This window comes from Pan troglodytes, chromosome 14 (genome assembly GCF_028858775.2).
Source record: "Pan troglodytes isolate AG18354 chromosome 14, NHGRI_mPanTro3-v2.0_pri, whole genome shotgun sequence".
NCBI classification, from domain to species: domain Eukaryota; kingdom Metazoa; phylum Chordata; class Mammalia; order Primates; family Hominidae; genus Pan; species Pan troglodytes.
This window is the reverse complement of record NC_072412.2, coordinates 99,884,537-99,905,463: the sequence shown is the minus strand read 5'-3', so window position 1 is coordinate 99,905,463 and position 20,927 is coordinate 99,884,537. Positions and strand designations below refer to the sequence as shown.

At 38.1% G+C, this 20,927-nt stretch overlaps 1 protein-coding gene across 2 annotated transcripts in view; it reads right to left on the bottom strand.

The window, feature by feature from the left end:
• GPC6 (glypican 6) overlaps positions 1–20,927 on the bottom strand; it is a 1,182,651-nt gene that overhangs the window by 118,954 nt on the left and 1,042,770 nt on the right. For both annotated transcript variants that reach the window (XM_003952414.6, XM_509698.7), the window contains exon 5: positions 7,351–7,481. In XM_003952414.6, coding sequence (XP_003952463.1) covers positions 7,351–7,481 — 131 coding nt within the window. The remainder of the gene's footprint in view (positions 1–7,350; positions 7,482–20,927) is intronic.

Sequence of the window (20,927 nt, the reverse complement as noted above, 5' to 3'; positions counted from 1 at the left end):
GATAGTGGAATAATGAAGGCTCTTCCCTGCTTTTGATGAGGATTGAAATTGGTGAATGTAGTAAGCTTGGTTGGGGCTTGAAGCACTAACAACTACATTTGTTATCAATAGGTTCCCTATATATAGTATGCTGTGGGTAACAGTCCTCCCTTAAATGGCTGGCTCCTCAAAGGCTGAAGTCTATCTGGTGCTGGTGGGAAGGTAATTACTGAGGAAACAGCATGGCATGCTGGGAAAGTCTTTGTCTTTGAATCTGACAGACCTGGGCTGCAATCCCCGTTACACCACTTGTTTGTTACACGACCTCAGGCTTGCTACTTAATCTCTCTAGACTTAACATTTCTTACCTGTATAATAAAGAAATGAATGTTCTTTACAAGAGTGCAGTGAGGATTTGAAATAAATACATAAGGCATCTAGAAAGACCAAGATGTCACCAGAGCAAGGACTCTGTCTTGTCCTCTGTATTAGTCCATTTTCATACTGCTATCAAGAACTGCCCAAGACTGGGTAATTTACAAAGAAAAGAGGTTTAATTGACTCACAGTTCCCCATGGCTGGGGAGGCCTCAGGAAACTTAAAATCATGGCAGGAGAAGCAGGCGTGTCTTACATGGCGGTGGGTGAGAGAGAGTGTGTGAAGGAGGAACTGTCAAACACTTATGTAACCATTGGATCTTGTGAAAACTCACTCACTATTACGAGAACAGCATGGGGAAAACTGTCCCCGTAATCCAATCACCTCCTACCAGTTCCCTCCCTTGACATGTGGGGATTACGGGGATTACAATTCAGAGATGACATTTGGGTGGGGACACAGAGCCAAACCATAGCATTCTGTATTGTATTCCTTGTGCCTGGTACTTGGTAGAGTATTCGTTGAAAGAATACAGCAGGTGTTCAACCAAGGGTAACCATGGTTGTCACTGTTACTAGGATATTCTTTCCTCAAAAGGAAATTGGGAAAGTTTTAATATGCTCTTGCTCCTGGTCTTTAAAAATGTATACATACATATAATATTGTACAAAAAGTATACAAATGGAGTTTGAAATGAGCGTCATGTTATTACCAAAATATTCTAACTTGGTTATACAACTAGTCATAGCCAATATATTTTTTGGAAATAATCTCAATGCGCCTCATCCCTAATAGCTTCCTTGTGGGCCAAATAGGAGAGAAAATGGATCTGACAGTCCCTATAAAAACAGATCTGAGACAAGACTGAAGCATGAACATACATGGTGAGAATAAATCTTTTCTTTAGTCTCCAAGTCCCACTTATTCATGATCTCAATTATTAGGCAGAAAAAGATTAGCTATTCCTTCTCCTAGATATGATGTGAGAGTTTGGGGAAAGAGACATCCCATCTGAAACTGTGTTGTGTTCACCTTTGGCCTTCGTAAACATAAGAGAGATACATAAGAGATACATAAGAGAGAAAAATAATTTTATATTGTGTACTATCAAAACTCTAGGAGAGCCTGGAAGCAATGAATGACAGGGCTGGATAAGAGAAATATTTAATTAGAATTTATCATATGGAAGTACTAGGCATAGTTGTAAAGGGAATCAGGCAGGAGGGAGCTTGGGTCGTCCTGGCTTTGCTACCTTTTCCTTACCTTCTCATTGCAGGTTTTGCTGAAGGCTGTTGAACTTTCTCCTAATACTTAATCTATTCAGGAAATATTTACTGAACCTTGCCCTTGTGTGAGATTGACTCAGTGGGCACTGACATCATTAGGGTTAGGGTTAGGGTTAGGGTTATGCATCGATTAGCGAGATGGGCTTTGGAATCAGATGCTCTTCTACCCTTTGCACCGTGAGACCTTGGTAAGTCACCTAACTTCTCTATCTTGGAAAATAACTTTTCTGTCTTTGCGAAATAGGGAGCTCTATCTCATCACAGGCACTATTATAAATATTACACAATAGAAACCATGTAAAACACTTAGTATTGTCCCTGGCAGTAAGCACTCAATAAATACGAGTTGGCAGTTATAAATATTGTTGCTTTTCTGAAAGAGGCTCTGGGAATGACTTCTAATAGTAACTGCTTTAATAAAATAAATGATTTCCAAAGGAGAAGTTGCCAATCATATCCTAGAGGAAAAAGTTATTTTAATTTCTAAACTTTACAACTCTCAGGATAACTGGCCCTAATTAGGAGTTAGCTTCTGGCCTCACCTGGAGCTTGCCTCTCAGAAGTTAACCATATTTCTGGTTATGTAAATTCTCAGCCTCAGTCTGGAAATCCAGAACTTCAAATGTGATGAGACTGTTTATCAAGAGTGTCCCAGGGTTTCTTTGAAAAAAAAAAAAGATAAATTCAATCACCCAGTTCTTAGCTAGAATATAGATTTTAGACTCTAGTTCATGTGTATTATAATTTCATGGATGTGGCTTATATGGAAAATGAAACTACATATTTCTAAATTTAAAAGTAAATTCCATTCCCTTGATGAAAAAAATCTCTTTTCAGAATACATCTGTTCCACCAGCAAATCCTGTTGGTGTTTCCCATGGAATTTGTCTAAATTCCAGCCACCTTTACCTCTTTCCCATGGAATTTGTCTAAATTCCAGCCACCTTTACCTCTTTCCCATGGAATTTGTCTAAATTCCAGCCACCTTTACCTCTCCGTGATATTTAAAGCTGGCTTTAGTTCTTCCTTAACTCCGTCTTCCACATTAGGCTCCTGGCTTCCTTTCCCTCTTTCCTGAAAAGTTTGGCTGTTCTCTCCTCTTCCTTAATTCCTTGCATCCTTTTTTCTCTGTACCAGCCGTACCAGACATACTATTTTGTTTCTGCCATTTTTTTGACCCTTGGTCCTGTGTCCTCTCATGTGAGTGGACTCTTACATGCCCTATATTATCCCTTTTTTTTCCTTTCTTTTCTTTTTTGTTTTGAGATGGAGTCTTGCTCTCTCGCCCAGGCTAGAGTGGAGTGGTGCAATCTTGGCTCACTGCAAGCTTTGCCTCCTAGGTTCAAGAGATTCTCCTGCCTCAGCCTCCTGAGTAGCTGGGATTAACAGGCATGTACCACCATGCTTAGCTAATTTTTGTAGTTTTAGTAGAGATGGGGTTTCGCCATATTGGCTAGGCTGGTCTCGAACTCCTGACCTCCGGTGATCTGCCCACCTGGGCCTCCCAAAGTGCAGGGATTATAGGTGTGAACCACCATGCCCGGTCTCCCTATATTATTTCTACTCTTGATTTTAACATTTCTTACAAAGATATGTATCATATTAAAGTACATTCTTTATTAACAGCAATACTGTAATAATGTAGTTGGAAAAATTCCACAAAAATGTCTGATTTGCATTCTAGTAATAAATAGCCCATCTGATCTCTTGAAGAATTTTTAATACTTGACCTAAACTATAGTTAATAACAAGGTATTTTATACTTGAAAATTGCTGAGAGAGTAGATTTTAAGTGTTCTCACCACAAAAAATGATAAATATGTGAGGTGCAATGCATTTGTTAATTAGCTTGATTTAACCATTTCACAATGTATACATATTTCAAAACAATCTTGTAACATCACATGTATATACAATTTTATTTGACAATTAAAAATAAATTTAAAGAAGATAATCATTTAGTTAGCAGATTCTTTGCACTGGGCCAATTTCTTTTTTTCTTTCTTTTTTTTTTTTTTTTTTTTACCTTTCTAGAGCCAGAGTCTCATCCTGTCGCCCAGGTTGGAGTGCAATGGCATAATCATAGCTCACTGTAGCCTCGACCTCTCTGGCTCAAGTGAACCTTCTACCTCCGTCTCCCAAGAAGCTGGGACTACAGGCTCATACCACCACGCTGGGCTTTTATTTTTTGTAGAGATGGGAGTCTGTCTGTGTTGTCTAGGCTGCTTTTGAACTCATGGACTCAAGTTATCCTCCTGCCTCGGCCTCCCAAAATGCTGGGTTACAGGTGAGAGCCACCACACCTTGCCTCTTCTTTTAAATTAATGATTTTTATTACTTCATTAAATATTTCTTAAATAAAACTGTTTTTATGCCACTGACTTGATTCATACTAAACTGCTAGCATTGTTTTTGTGCCATCAATACAAATGTCAACATAGTGGGGAAAGGCAAATCCTGTTTGTTTTATCATAAGGAATAGTTTTGATTTCTCAGACAACTCAAAATGGTCATGGAGGCCCCTAGAACACCATGAACCCCAACTTGAGAACTGCCATTTTAATTTGCAAAGATATTCCATAAAACCGTATTATTTCTTCTTTGTATCTAGCTATTTTATAGATGAGGATGGAGCACTAAGGGATATTTCAACACTTAGTATATATTAGGAACTTAAAATCTGTCTTTGTGATATCAGTGAGTAAACTAGACATACCTAAAATCCAGGTCCCCTGATATCTGGTCCTGTGTTCCTTTTATTAAAGATTTATTTATTTTTCTACGTTTGGATGGACATAGGGAACCAGTAGCAATGTAAAGGAGGAACATCGAACTGTCTAACCTCCACACTGTGCCACAAATTCCATGAATTTGTATGGCGGGAGAGTGACATTAGTTACCCTGACTTGTTACACTACAAAACTTTGTGGGAGTGATTTCAGACATTGGATTCCATGTATGTAGACTATGCTCTCAGAAATAACATTTTTTAAACTTGAAGCTGGCCTCCCAGTCATCTCCCTGTGTGAACAGTCCAACTCTCCTAAAAAAAGAGCTCTTTTAGTTTTAAGTGAAGAAATGTAACTCCACAAAGAAAGCAGGGTGCAGGAGTGAAATGACCAGCCATGCAGCAGACTCAAGACAAACTGGTTGAGGACAAACAGTGTAACTATTACAGAAGTGGTTTCTCTTTTCCTTTTTCTTTTTTACCTTTAAGCTCTGTCAGACTTGAGAAGGCATGGTTTCTTTGCTTGAAATGGGTCCATTTCTTAACAGTTGTTTGCAGCTACTCACTGGTGCATTTCCTTTTTTTCTTTATTATGTATTCAACAAGCATCTGCCTACAATTTCTATGTGCCAAGTGCTGGGCTGTGTTCTAGCTACACAGCTGGGATCCCAGTCACTCATGGAGTTTCAGTGAGTGAAGTCAGGAGAAGACTGGTAGGGAACAAATACCAAACAAATACATATATATATATATATTAGATGCTGTGACAGATTTCTGTGATAGAGAATTGCAAGATGGACATACTGAAAGGTGAGAAGAGTGAAAAACATTACAGAAGAGAGGAGCTACAAGTATACTCAAGGAGCTGAGAGAGAGACCATGTGGCTGAACAAGTAAACAAAAGGGCCAGTGGTATTAAACAAGGTTAGAAGGTAGGCAGGGGCCAGATAATGCAAGAGCTTGCAGGAGTTTTATTCCATTCTAAGTACAAAAGAAGCCACTGAAAGGCAAAGTGGGAGACTGGGGACATGGAGGGAGGTGGGTGTGGTGCATGACCTTATTGATGTTGTAGAAATACTTTGGCTACTGGATGAAGAATAAATTGGAGGGGGTTTCAGAGTGGAAGCCAGGAGACCAGTGAGGAAGCTGTTGCTTTTAGAGAAACTGAGGTTCCTTGAAAAAAATATATAATAAGTGATAGAAACTTCCTGTTCAAATATGTCCAGGCCCTGGGGGAGGAGAAGCTTCTTCCTATTACTTATTATTGTCTGGTGCTATGTTATGTTAGTTAATTTATATAATTGCTGATCTGTTCAGTGTCTGTCTCTCCTTTTAGAAAGTAAGCTTACTGAGGGCTGGAATGGTGCCTTATTCACTCCTGTCCCCAGTACAAAGCCATGTCTGCCACATGGATTCCCAATAAATATTTGATGAATGAATGAATGAATGGAATGAAAAGGATAGAAAAGAATACTTGACTTGGAAAATGTATGCACACGCACCAATGGAAACAGACACCTACTTCTAAGAAGTTGTGATGGTCTCAAACTGCAGATAATTTTGTCCATGTGTTCCTCCTGTCCTAGTCTCTAGAGCTGTTTTTAACATTAGCAATCCTAGCACCTGATTACTTGAGCACCAACGGGATACCGTGCCTTTCACAATAACATTAATTGGTTTCTAGGCATAGATTTGAGAGGAATGGATGATTGTTATTTTTTCCACAGGAAAGAAAGAAAATGGCCTTTCATGGAAACCCCAAATGTGCTATTTCCCCAACAGGTGATGGTAATTTGGAGCATCCTCCTTTATACAGGCTACACTGAGCTCATTAAAACCCCCAAAAAGGCCTATGAAACTCTAGCTCATCCATCTCCCACGGAGAAAAAGGGACCCAGGCCAGATTCTTTCTTCTCCTTCATCCTACCAGTTCACCCTGAAAAGCCCAAACCTAGTTTGAATCATGCTTAGCCAAGGAGACCTAGTAGGAATCCATGGCTCCTTTTTCTTGCTCTGCAATGTCTTCCTACTACCTGTCCCCTCCTCTGTGATTATATTTGAAATCTCTTTCACAAAGGATTTTAAAAATTAAAGAAAGCTAATCATGCAACTCTTTGCCCGACATATTTTAGTGTAAATGACTTTCAATTAAAATGCAATCACTCAGTCGCTGGGTTTAAAGGACTGATATAGATTTGGTTAGTGTTTCATGAAAGGGATACTAGTCAAGAGAACAGAAGGGCATTGTGCAGTCATCACTATGGGAGAAAAAGGTTGATGAAGGAAGAGGCGGGAGACCCACTGCAAACTTCTCAATTTTGCTTAAGGCGGGTCCTGTTTATCTTCAACTGGGTGGAGACAAACAAAAATTGTGCACCTGGCATTTGTGTTGCACAGCTGCAAACCCAGGAGCTCTGTCTCATATGATTTATGAAAATGTGCTACTTTTTTTCTTTTCATGTGTGCTTGACTTCATACAAAGGAGCATTTTCTCCTGAAGATTTGTTAATGAAAGTTACACCATAGTCTTAAAAGGAAGTCAGATGGGATGTTTAATTATTTACAATGGAAAATATAGAACATGTGCCTGGTCTGCACAGCTGAAGATATAATTAGAAGTTGCTAGACAGAGAACAGGGCGAGGGTGTGCAGACATTTCAAACATTAAAAAGAAAATTCCCCCCAAATTGCTCACAAATGTGAGGGATTAGTCAACATACTTGGGGCTCTCTGAAACTTTTTGGCAGCCCATAATTTCTTCGTGATTGAGTAGTTGCAAGCTAAAAAATTGCTTTCCTTCTCAATGCCATTTTGTTGGACATTTTTAATGAAGTAGCAAATTTGTGGCTCAACAGGAAAAGCTCGCTGACAGCATATTAGAATTTATAAGCCCAGCTGACATATCTAGTTACTTCGTTTTTAGGTTACTGCACCTGTATAACATACATGTATTGGCAGATACATTACTAATGCAAATACCTTTGCAGACACCTGCATGCTGTTTTCTTGCATGTTCATAATGGCTTCAGAAATCTTGACATCTATCGGGTCCATGACCGACTCAATGTTGAATGGCCCCTCCAGTCGCTCTGCCACCAAGAGCATTGCATCTGTTAAAATACAGGAACATGATTTATTTGCAAACTGGGAGCTCCAGGTTCCCAACCTGTGTTTAAACATTGTTAAAACAACTGGATGAAAAATAACGGTGCATTCACGTTTTTAAATTTGCTTTCATATAGTCCAAAATGAAATAGATGACTGAATCTTAGGACGACTGTATTTTGTTTGAAGATTCAAAATTATTTTATATGTCTAGAACCAGGGCTGAAAATAAGAAAATTAGTCCAAATGCAGAATGTTAAATATATCTAATGATTCCACATGAAGTAAAAACAGTATTAGGTCAGGGATCAGCTGCACTTAGAAAAGGAGGTCTCACCCATCTTCTTCTGGAGTCTGGGGAAAACTGAGAATATGAGGGAAGAAGTGCTGATTTGTGAATTTGGATGCACAAAAGTCAAGACCCAGTTGAAGCATATCTACTGTGTGAAGCATTTCTGGATCTCTCAATATGTACAGATCTGTCTGGATGTGATCACACTACTCAGCATTCCTTTCAGCATTTGCACTTTAACATCTTTTGGGGGACAGGGGAGCTTCTCTAATTTGGTTTTGTATATTCAAGGCCTATTATGGTACCCATCACATTATAAGCTCTCAAAAAAGTTGACGAAATTACACTGAACTGAAATGAACTCAGTATTGCTTGGAAAGATTTAGTTTTCTGTTGAAGACATCAGCTGTATTCAAAGTCTGAAAGCTACTGTGGCCTGGGGGAAAAAGGACACGTTTTAAGGTTGGATCATAAGGACTTAACATAGAGTCACAGTTTAAAGTTATGGGGTTGAAATCATCTCTTAGCAGGTTCTCTTCTTGTTGAAATTAAAACACTCTCTCCTCTAGTAGAACTTATCTTCTATAGGTAAGGTGAGAAGCTGTTTGATTTGTACCATAAAGTGAGAGAGTTTCCCTGTGGTAATTTCAATGTTTCTGTTTCACGTTGAACTCTGACCATGGTACTAGGCTTGTAGGTTCTGAAGCCTGCAAACTCATCTCCCCCAACCACAATAAAAGTGCTCAAGTTAACCCTCTCCTAAGCAGGTGCCTTCTTGGCCTTGGGAAAAGGCAATCCTATTGATGACCCAGCACTATTAAACATAAAACTAAATGGCCCCATTTGCCCAAACTACTGGTTCCTGTATTTCTATTCGTTATCTCAATTCATTTGCCTTGTTATATAAACCAAGATAATACATTTTTTACATAAGTAGGCACCTATTTATTTTTCTTTTAATGTAGATCACCAGTCAGAATACGCTGCTTTATGTGTTTCTTATCTGGTTTATGCCATTACTAATTTTTTAAAAACACAATATAAATAAAAATATGAAATAAAATTAGATTCTCCTTTGAGGACTCCAAAGCCAGTATACACTGGCTCAAAACTTCAGGATCATCCTTAGTGAGATCTTTTGCGAACTTAAAAATTTGCTGAGGGTAGATTTCATGTTATGTGTGGTTTTTTTTTATTATCCACAATAAGAACACTAATGACTATTATACTGATTAATTTCAGTAGTTCTTATTAATCAAAATATCTGTTGATAAATCATTAAATAGTGTGAATGTATGCAAATACACTGAAACACTGTATTCCTTTTACTAAAACACACACAAATTATTCAAATTCTTAGAAAAGCTCAGATAAAATTGTGTGTGAAACATCTAGATAAAATAACATGGATGCACTGATTATAATGATACATAGGTTTTTGTGAAGAATAGGAGGAAGACTGACAAAGGACATAAATAGTGTGTTTTGGGGCTTATATTTTTCTGATGACAAAGTTGTTTGAAAAAAAGCTACCTGATGGAAGGCCAGAGAAATCTACACAAATAACATGATGTCTAAAAGTAGAAAAAAATTTAAAAAACAAACATACATGTATTCATATGATTTAATAACCCCCATCCCCAGTTCCCCATTTTGTTCTAAATATTCATGACATGAAAGGAAAAGCAGCTTTTCAGAAAACTCCTCCAATATATTTTGAGGCCACTGTAAAAGGTCAGGTTCATAGCTACTGCCTGTAGAGGCCAAGTTCAAACATGATGAGGTGACAAAGCAGTGGAAGGTCAGAACTGTCGGCCCTGGGACTTGGAAAAGGCCTCATAGTGAATGGTGGCTCTTCTTTGACCCCAGGCCCCAGGTGGACAGAGGGTCTGCATGGCCCACTGAGCAGCCACGTGCATCTATTCTTGACTGGTTTTGTTCCCACCTGCCGGGCAAGCCTGTCATCAGTCAAGCTCCCTGGGTTTTAGGAGAACTTCCTTCCCACCTTGGGGCTAAGGAAAGCCATGCCTTAGGACATGACACCTCAGCCTCTCTCTCAGCTCAAAGTGAAGAAAACACAAAATAACTTTGCAGCATCAAGGCAGTAGTTGGTAAGTTTCTCTGAAACCAGTTAAGTCACAACATAGCATAACTTACTCCAGAGGCTGCCATCCTGGGCTGTCTTAATTATCTCTGTGCCACTTATATTTTGAAATATTGGGAACATTATTTTTAACTCTGCTCTTGGAGCTGTTTTCTCTTGCCAATTAAACCAGGACAGTTACAGTATGTCAGCTAATGATCAGCAGATCCTTTCTGCTTACCTCTCCTGTGTTGTCCGTTTTGTTTCTCCTTAAAGAAGACTGTTGCCTCCCTAAAGCAGTATGTAATTTTTGTTTGGAAAATAAAATTTAGATATATTAGAAATAACTGATACCTCTGCGTGAGGTGTGGAGGCACACAGAGAGACACTGACTCTGTGTTAGTACAGGGTTGGTGGGGGGCATGTAGCTGCTCCACCAGAGATGCCCAACCAAAGGCAAGGAGCCAGGATGCAGGTAAAGCCACGCCTCTGGGCCAAGGCCCTCTACTTGTGTAAGCATGGAGTTTCTGGTTAGGAATGAAGACTGTGGAGTCAGGTGCCCAGGTTTCAATCTAAACTCCTCCACTAAATGGCTGGGAGTTAATGTATAAGTCATGTAGTTCACAAAATCCTATTTTCTTAATCTATGCAATGGAGATTATGACAGTATATACCTCAGTGGTGGTAGGCACAATGAAATGAAATCGCGCTTGTAAAGTTATTTAGTACAATGTCTAGCACAAAATTAGCTCATAACAAAGCTTAGCTTTTATAAGTCACCACCTCCAGGTACTGTAAGGGGAAAGGAAAGGACCAATTTGTAAGATATTTTGGTGGAAGTATTGACAGCAATTGCTACGAGGAATAAGGGAGTAAAAGGCACATGGATGACTTTAAGATGCAAAGCTGGTGATCTTTTTTATGTTAAATTAATCTTTTGATAATAGCTGCCTTTTGATGGATGAGTTCACTAGTGAGAGATACAAAGCTGCATTATTTTCTTATGATGTGCATCTTTGCCAATTAAAGATGACTGCAATATCTTCGACACTCTTTTCACGGAGAGGTGGGGTTTATGTCCTGTCCTCTGAATCTGGATTGGCTCAGTGACTCTTATGACTAACAGCATATGGTTGAAGTGACATTCTGCCAGTTTCCAGAGCTAGTATTTAAGAGACCACTTTCTGTCTCTTACAAGAATCTACTCTGAGATCACAGTGTTGGAGAGGGCATGTGTAGGGATTCCAGATGACAGTCCCAGTTGAGCCTAGATCTCCATCCACCCTTGCCAAGGTGCCAGACATATAAGCAAAGCCATTTTGAACCTTCCAGACCAGACCATCTGCCAGCTGATTACCACTTGGTGAACCCAGTCAGCACCACATGGAGCAGAAGAATCGACTAGTTGAGCCTTGCCTGAATTTCTGGTCCACAGTGATATGGTTTGGCTGTGTCCCCACCCAAATCTCATTTGAATTGTAGTTCCCATAAACTCCATGTGTTGTGGGAGAGACCTAGTGGGAGATAATTGAATCATGGGGGCAGTTATCCTGTTCTCATGCTGTTCTCATGACAGTGAGTGAGTTCTCATGAGATCTGATGGTTTTATAAGGGGCTTTTCCTCCCCTTTGCTCATACTTCTCCTTACGTTGCCATGTGAAGAAGGACATGTTTGCTTCCCCTTCTGCCATGATTGTAAGTTTCCTGGGGAAATGATTCTGCATTTCCCCAGCCATGCAGAACTGTGAGTCAATTAAACCTCTTTCCTTTATAAATTACCCAGTCTCAAGCAGTTCTTTACAGAAGCACAAGAATGGACTAATGCACACAGTACCATGATTTATAATAGTAGGATTATTATTTTAACCTGCTAAATTTGAGGATAATTTATTTTGTGGTAAGAGCAAACTGGAACAGCCAAATGACAATATTTATAAACTACTCAGATAATTTCCCCTTTTTGTTTGACAGGACCTAAATGTTCAGAATTCTAGCCAATTAATATTTAACAGATTTAGCATTTATGATGTCCCCTCTGATTACAAACATTGGGATGGTCAAGAAAAAATAAAGTGTTGTCCAGAAGGGAACAGAGAATTTGCTTTAACTTCTACAAGGCATTATGGTACACCAAAGGCACACCAGCTAGCTTCAGGTGAGGAACCATTTCTCCCTTGGGATGTGAGAGAGATTCAGAGTAGGTTTGGAAGAAGGAAACAATTCTGATTTTTGTCTAAGTATTGACTTTATGAAGAGTGAAGTCTCTTGACACAGGGAGCTAGCCATTATCTGCTATGTCTGGATGGCATTGGATTAAAAACGATCTTACTGCTGTTTTCGGTAAGGAGAATCCTGAATGTTTACCTTCCCCTAGAATATAATTATTAAGTGTGACTCAATATGATTATACATACACTTGCAATTTGCTTCTTGAGAAAAAGAGACATAAAATCAGAAATGGCTTTGCTGAATGCCACTGACTTTAACCTAGAAGATAGTGATTTTCAAAGTGTTTTAGAGAAAGCAAGAAGAGAAACTCATTTTAAAAAAATGATATGATATTCAGTGAGAACACATGGACACAGGGAGGAGAACAACACACACCGGAGCCTGTTGGGGAGTGAGAGGGAAGGGGAGGGAGAGCATTAGGACAAATACGTAATGCATGTGGAGCTTAAAACCTAGATGACAGGTTGACAGGTGCAGCAAACCACCATGGCACATGTATACCTACATAACAAACCTGCACATTCTGCACATGTATCTTGGAACTTAAAGTAAAATTTAAAAAATTTACAAAAAGATATGTTTTTAAGATTCTCCTAGGTAGAAAAATACCTTGAAAACTCAATTAAAATAAGCTCAACTTAATCTAATAACTATTTGTTATGTGCCTAAGAGGGTCACTATAAATTTGTAGGGGCACAGAAGCTGTCCATGGTGCTGCCTTCATGGAGTTTAGAATCTTTTTGAAGTGACATAGATGAAGCATATTAAAATTAAAAAAATAAAAAACAACTTTCCTTCTTTTGGGGGAAATTTGAATTAAGATGATAATGTGTCATTTCAATGTTCTCATTAAGTCATCTAAATTTGTCCTTAATGATCAACTCTTTGAAAAATGAAATCTGTAAGCACAATCTACCTTGTTGTTGTATCAGAATTCCATGGCACCCAATTTTGCTCTTTTCTTTAGAAGCAATGCTCACCTACTCTTACCGATCTGCTGCATGTATATTTTAGCTTAACCAAGATATTTTCCCCACTGAGAAGCATACAAAAGAATTTTAAAAAATGAAGCAATTTAAAAAGCACTGTGATAAATGCACTCATTGGCACCCAGTTATTCATTAAAAGAAAAAGAAAAAGAAAAACATGGCTGCAGTGTTTATGTATAGGCTGATTAATGCCCATGGCATGAATGTAACTAGGGGCACTGCTGTCTCCTGTGGAGTGCTGGAGACAGGCACGCTGAATATACATGTCCTTTGCTTTCACCCAAATCGATGAATTAAAATGCTTGTGAGATCTTGGGCTGGAATGTGTTTCAGGAGAGGCTGGAAAGAGAGCACAGCTAGAGGGGACTGAGGAGTACATAAGCCAGGATCTGAATGACCCGGAAAGAGGGCCAATTTAGGACTAGAAATTACCCAGGCAGAAGGTCCCAGCCCTTTTAGGAGCATTAAAACATTTTTATTTCTGATTTTAAAAATTATCTCTGGCCCAGTCTCTGACAAAACAGGCTTTAAACCAACAAAGATCAAAAAAGGCAAAGAAGTGCATTACATAATGGTAAAGGGATCAATTCAAAAAGAAGAGCTATCTATCCTAAATATAAATGCACCTAATCAAAGAGTACCCAGATTTATAAAACAAGTTCTTAGAGACCTACAAAGAAACTTAGACTCCCACACAATAATAGTGGGAGACTTTAACACCCCAGTCAATATTAGACAGATCAATGAGATAGAAAATTAACAAGGATATTCAGGACTTGAACTCAGCTCTGGATCAAGTGGACCTAACAGACATCTACAGAACTCTTCACCCCAAATCAACAGAGTGTACATTCTTCTCAGTGCCACATGACACTTACTCTAAAACTGATCACATAATTGGAAGTAAAACACTCCTCAGCAAATGCAAAGGCACTGAAATCATTAACAAATAGTCTCTCAGACCACAGTGCCATCAAATTAGAACTCAGGATTAACTAACTCACTCAAAACCGCACAATTACATGGAAATGGAACAACCTGCTCCTGAGTGACTCCTGGGTAAATAATGAAATTAAGGCAGAAATCAAGAAGTTCTTTGAAACCAATAGAATAAACAGACAGCATACCAGAATCTCTGGGACACACCTAAAGCAGTGTTAAGAGGGAAATTTATAGTACTAAATGCCCACATCAGAAAGCTAGAAAGATCTCAAATCGATACCCTAACATCACAATTAAAATAACTAGAGAAGCAAGAGCAAACTAATCCAAAAGCTAGCAGAAGGCAAGAAATAACTAAGATCAGGGCAGAATTGAAGGAGATAAAGACACAAAAATCCTTCCAACAAATCAACGAATCCAGGAGCTGTTTTTTTTTTTTTTGAAAAAGATCAACAAAATAGATAGACTGCTAGCTAGGCTAACAAAAAAGGAAAGAGAAGAATAAAATAGACACAATAAAAAATGATAAAGGGGATATCACCACTGACCCCACAGAAATACAAACTACCATCAGAGAATAATATAAACACCTCTATGCAAATAAATTAGAAAATATAAAAGAAATGGATAACTTCCTGGACACATACACCCTCCCAAGACTAAACCAGGAAGAAGTTGAATCCCTGAATAAACCAATAACAAGTTCTGAAATTGAGGCAGTAATTAATAGCCTACCAACCAAAAAAAGCCCAGGACCAGACAGATTCACAGCCGAATTCTACCAGAGGTACAAAGAGAATCTGGTACCATTCTTTCTGAAACTACCCCAAACAATTGAAAAGGAGGGACTCCTCCCTAACTCATTTTATGAAGCCAGCATCATACTGATACCAAAATCTGGCAGAAACATAACAAAAAAAGAAAACTTCAGGCCAATATCCCTGATGAACATCGAAGTGAAAATCCTCAATAAAATACTGGCAAAGTGAATTCAGTAGCACATCAAAAACCACATCCACCACAATCAAGTCAGCTTCATCCCTGGGATGCAAGGCTGGCTCAACATATACAAATCAATATATGTAATCCATCACATAAATAGAACCAAAGGCAAAAACCACATGACTATCTCAATAAATGTAGAAAAAGCCTTTGATAAAATTCAACATCCCTTCATGTTAAAAACTCTCAATAAGCTAGGTATTGATGGAACATATCTCAAAATAACAAGAGCTATTTATGACAAACCCATAGCCAATATCATATTGAATGGGCAAAAGTTGGAAGCATTCCCTTTGAAAACCGGTACAAGACAAGGATGCCCTCTCTCATCACTCATATTCAACATAGTATCGGAAGCTCTGGCCAGGGCAATTAGGCAGGAGAAAGAAATAAACATACTCAAATAGAAAGAGAGGAAGTCAAATTGTCTCTGTTTGCAGAAGACATGATTCTATATTTAGAAAAGCCCATCATCTCAGCCCAAAAACTCCTTAAGCTGATAAGCAACTTGAGCAAAGTCTCAGGATACAAAATCAATGTGAAAAGATCACAAACATTCCTTTATACCAACAATAGACAAGCAGAGTGCCAAATCATAAATGAACTCCCATTGACAATTGCTACAAAGAGAATAAAATACTTAGGAATACAACTAACAAGGGATGTGAAGGACCGCGTCAAGGAGAACTACAAACCACTGCTCAAGGAAATAAGATAGGACACAAACAAATGGCAAAACATTCCATCCTCATGGATAGGAAGAACCAATATCATGAAAATGGCCATACTGCCCACAGTAATTTATAGATTCACTGCTATTCCCATCAAACTGCCATTGACATTCTTCACAAAATTAGGAAAAACTACTTTAAATTACATATGGAATCAAAGAAGACCCATCCAAGACAAAGAACAAAGACAAAGAACAAGAACAGCCAAGACAAAGAACAAAGCTGGAGGCATCATGCTACCTGAGTTCAAACTATACTACAAGGTGACAGTAATGAAAACAGCATGGTACTGGTACCAAAACAGACATATAGACCAATGGAACAGAACAGAGACCTCAAAAATAACACCACACATCTACAACCATCTGATCTTTGACAAACCTGACAAAAACAAGTGATGGGGAAAGGATTTCTTATTTAATAAATGGTGCTGGAAAAACTGGCTAGCCACATGCAGAAAACTGAAACTGGACCCCTTCCTTACACCTTATACAAAAATTAACTCAAGATGGATTAAAGACTTAAATGTAAGACTCAAAACTATAAAAACCCCTGAAGAAAATCTAGGCAATACCATTCAGGACATAGGGATGGGCAAAGACTTCATGATGAAAATGCCAAAAGCAATTGCAACAAAAGCCAAAATTTACAAATGGGATCTAATTAAAGTAAAGAGCTTCTGCACAGCAAAAGAAACTATCATCAGAGTGAACAAGCAAACTCAGAATGGGAGAAAAATTTTGCAATCTACCCATCTGACAAAGGTCTAATATCTAAAACCTACAAGGAACTTAAAAAAATGTACAAGAAAAAAAAAACCATCAAAAAGTCGGCAAAGGATATGAACAGACACTTTTCAAAAGACATTTATGCGGACAACAAACATATGAAAAAAAGCTCAACAGCACTGATCATTACAGAAATGCAAATCAAAACCACAGTGAGATACCATCTGACGCCAGTCAGAATGACAATTGTTAAAAAGTCAAGAAACAACAGATGCTGGCGAGGCTGTGGGGACATAGGAAGGCTTTTACACTGTGGTGGGAAGGTAAATTAGTTCAACCGTTTTGGAAGACAGTATGGCAATTCCTCAAGGATCTAGAACCAGAAATACCAATTTACTTAGAAACGCAATTACTGGGTATATACCCAAAGGAATATGTCATTCTATGATAAAGACACATGCAAATGTACATTTATTGCAGCACTATTTACAATAGCAAAGACATGGAACCAACCCAAATGCCCATCAGTGATAGACTGGATAAAGAAAATGTGGTACATATACACCATGGAATACTATGCAGTCATAAAAAGGAATGAGATCATGTCCTTTCCAGGGACATGGATAAAACTGGAAGCCATCATCCTCAGCAAACTAACACAGGTGCAGAAAACCAAACTCTGCATGTTTTCACTCATAGGTGGGAGTTGAACAATGAGAATATATGGACACAGGAAGGGGAACAACAAACACCAGGGCCTGTTAAGGGAGGCAAGGGGTGGGAACTTAGAGGATGGGTCAATAGGTGCAGGAAACCACCATGGCACACGTATACCTATGTAACACACCTGCACGTTCTGTCTATGTATCCCGAAACTTAAAGTAAAGTAAAATAAAATAAAAATAAAAATGAGAAAGGCCCTTCATACACTGGTCCCTATCTACCTCGCCAGCCTTGCCTAATATCACCTCTGCCCCCTAAACAAGGATTCTCCCCTTTCAGCTCAAACAGAACTCTTTAAACGACATTGAACTTGGAGCTCTCCCCAACACACAATCCATCCTGAAACCAATGTCAGACACATTTTTCTAAACACAGCCTTGTTATCATTCTACCTGATCAAGAACTTCTAAGGATTCAAGTTTACAAAGAGATTCATAATCAGACTCCACTCTTGGCTTCTCATTAATTTCTCACTACTCAACACGTCCTAGGGTTTTCTGCTATTACAAATAATGCTGCAGTGAATACCCTTGTACATAATTCAACCCATGTACAAATAAATCTGTTGGATAAAGTCTTAGAAGTGAAACTGCTGGGTCAAAGATATAGGCTTATAAAATGTTGATAGTTTTTCAAAAATTCTCTTCATAAAGGCTGTACTTGTTTATATTCTCACCAGCAATACATGACAATATCTGATTCTTTAAGTCTCAAACGTTGATATGTTAAGATCAAACGTTTGGATCTTTGTCCATCTGATAGAGTAAGAAATTGGCATCTCAGTGTGAGTCTACCCTGAATTTCCCTTATTATAGGGAAGGTTGGACATCTTTTAATATGTTTAAAAGCTATCTGTTTCCAGTGCTTTGTCTCTTTCTCTTCTTTGTCTATTTATTTTACTGTTGGATTTTTTTTTTCATTTTGATATAAATAAGTTTCTTTTTTTAAAAAATCAAGAAAACCAGCCCTTTTGTTTCACGAATTGCCAATATTTTCCCTTAGTTATTGTTTATCTTTTCTCTTCATTCATGGTGGATTTTGCTATGCAGAAATTTTTGAATTTTTATAGTTAAATTTACCAATCATTTGTTTACATTCCCTCAGTCTTGTGCATATTTACACAGGTCTTCTCCTTTCTAAGTTCACCTCCATGACCTAATCTATTACCATTTATATTTTCACTCACCGGCCTCATTAAATATAGTCCAGATACTCTACCGTCCCAGGGCCTTCTTCCTGGAATATTCTCCCTCTAGATGTAGACATAACTCATTCTCTTATTTTCTTCAGGTCTCTACCCAAATGCCCTGTCTCAGAAAAGCTTTCTCTAATAACCCTGCAACTCCTAGTCACTCTTCCCATTGCTTGATTCTTCATAGCAATGATCATCTGCTGACTTATTATATGTATATTTGTTATTGTTCCTCTTTTCCAAATATCATGGAATTTTCAAAAAGGCAAGGATTTTGCTTGTTTTGGTTATTGCTGTAGTTCCAAACTCTAGAACAATACTTGGATCCTAAGAGGTGTTATTAAACATTTGTTAAAAGAATCATTGGAATAATTTTTTTAAATCTTTCTGTATTTTCTTCCAGAAAGTTTATAAAAACTAACTTGCTACCTTCTCCTCTGCACTAAAACTCCCTCTCCCTACTCTCCTGCCATGAACACCATCACAAATGCCCACAAAACTTTATTAGCACTGGTCTACAGGATAAATGGCCCCTTGGTGGCTTTTGATGTGTTATAACGTAGATGAAGAGTTTCTGTGGGAATTCAGAATCTTATTGTACTTTTTTATTAGGTAGAAATAACGTTTTAGTTCTTTTAGCTTGAAATTGAAAAGTGTGGCTGCTTTTGCTTCTGTCAGAGGTTATTTCTAGGTTAAGCTAAAAAAAAAAAAAAAGATGTTGATATTTTTGGCTTTACCAAACAAGGTAGTTCCTGCTGCTTTTCAAGACTCTAAGTTTGTCATTAACTTTCAAGACAATCTCTGTGATGAATGTCATTTTTGTTTCTTCCTTGTAATTTGTCCACATTCAGTAAACATCAAATTGTTGATTTTCTTTTTCTCATTCTGCCAACTCTGTATGGTGTTTAGGTTCATACAAAAAGATCACACCATGACAGGAATCAGATGTAGCTACAGAAATCATAGTACCCAGAGTGAGGTAAACAATAGAAAATGGAAGTGAACCAATTAAATGCAATTTAAAACAGTGTACAGATATCAGATTCAAAAATAAAACAGGGACAGCCATCCAGAATAATGACAGTAACCAAAGAACTAAGGCCAAATAAAAGAGAATTTAATGAAAACAACTGTTTACTTTGAAACCAAATCCAGGAAGAGGAGGAGAGAACAAATACACAAACTAAATTAATTCTGAAACCAGTGCAAACAAAGAGGCTTATTTTGCTACAACACTGCAGAAGAAAATGCAAATTGTGGCGGAAAATAATTCACCAGTAGTCCTCACACAGTGCAGGAATTAGAATCTACAGGATGCATTTTCCGACATTGGCTTCTTTTTAGGAGAATGATGCATTGTATTTCATAAAAACATAATATATTCATGTAAGCATCATCTCATTGCTATATTATATCTTTGAGATGTTTAGTTACATCATAAGCCAGGAAGAGTAGGCCTTGTAAATCATGAATTTGATGGACATCAAAGTATATACTACCAACCATAACTCTTTATTTAAATTTTTATTGTTGATTCTTCATAGGAATAAGTTTTTATGTCATTTGTAGCTTGGAATGTTCAAATAATTCACATCAACCTATCATTCCTTGCCTTAAAGATGAGTCATAGAATTTAAGGGGTAAAGAGTTCTTAAAGATCTTTCTGAGAGAAGAACTCTGTGTATGTTTCTAGTGCCTCCTACAGCGTTTTCGTAGCTAGTGGATTAATTTGGACCAACCCAAAGCAACTCATTAAATGTAAACAGCAGCTCCTGGAGCAATAGCCCTCGTATCTGCTCTCACTCCATCTGGTATACCAAGTGCCTAAATTGCACAAATAGCATCAACATGCTTACCCAGTATCTTATTTACTTACTAAATTTCACGTGCTTCACCATTTTACAAGAGAATAATGAAGGAGAAAACATAGGTGATGGAGACAAAGCATTTTTTGTCCTATCTCAGAGTTTTTTCTTTCTTTCTTTGCTCCAATTAAGCTTCTCTTTAAGTCTCTCATAGTAACTCTGTTCTTACCGCATGGGCACTGTGATCCTGAATTACCCTTCACAAAGCTATAAAAGCATTCACATTGCTCCTTCCTCTTTATTAACTTGCACATTTCACTTGAGTTACTTTGAATCCTTAACAGCTTAGATGGTCTTTCTGCTCTCCCAGAGAGACAGCATGGAGAGAGGCATGATCATAAGATGTGCGTCAGGCCTTGAGGCTTGGTGCCACCAGCCACAGGCTCTGTGACCTAGGGCAACTTACTTAACCTTTGTTAGTTCTGGGATTCATCTCTGCTATCAGGGAGACTGTTCCTACTTCACTGTGGGGGTTAAATGCAACACCAGGCAGGCAGCACAATAAATGCTTATTATTGTATTAAGATTGTTATTTCTTTATGGATGGGAGAGTTCCTTTTATTTCCTCACAAAGTTTATATGGAAGATATGACTTATCATCATCCCTGAAATGACAAAACCTTACTGAGAGGGGGCTGTGTCCAGTTCACCCTCTTCATGTGTGAAGAAGGTCAC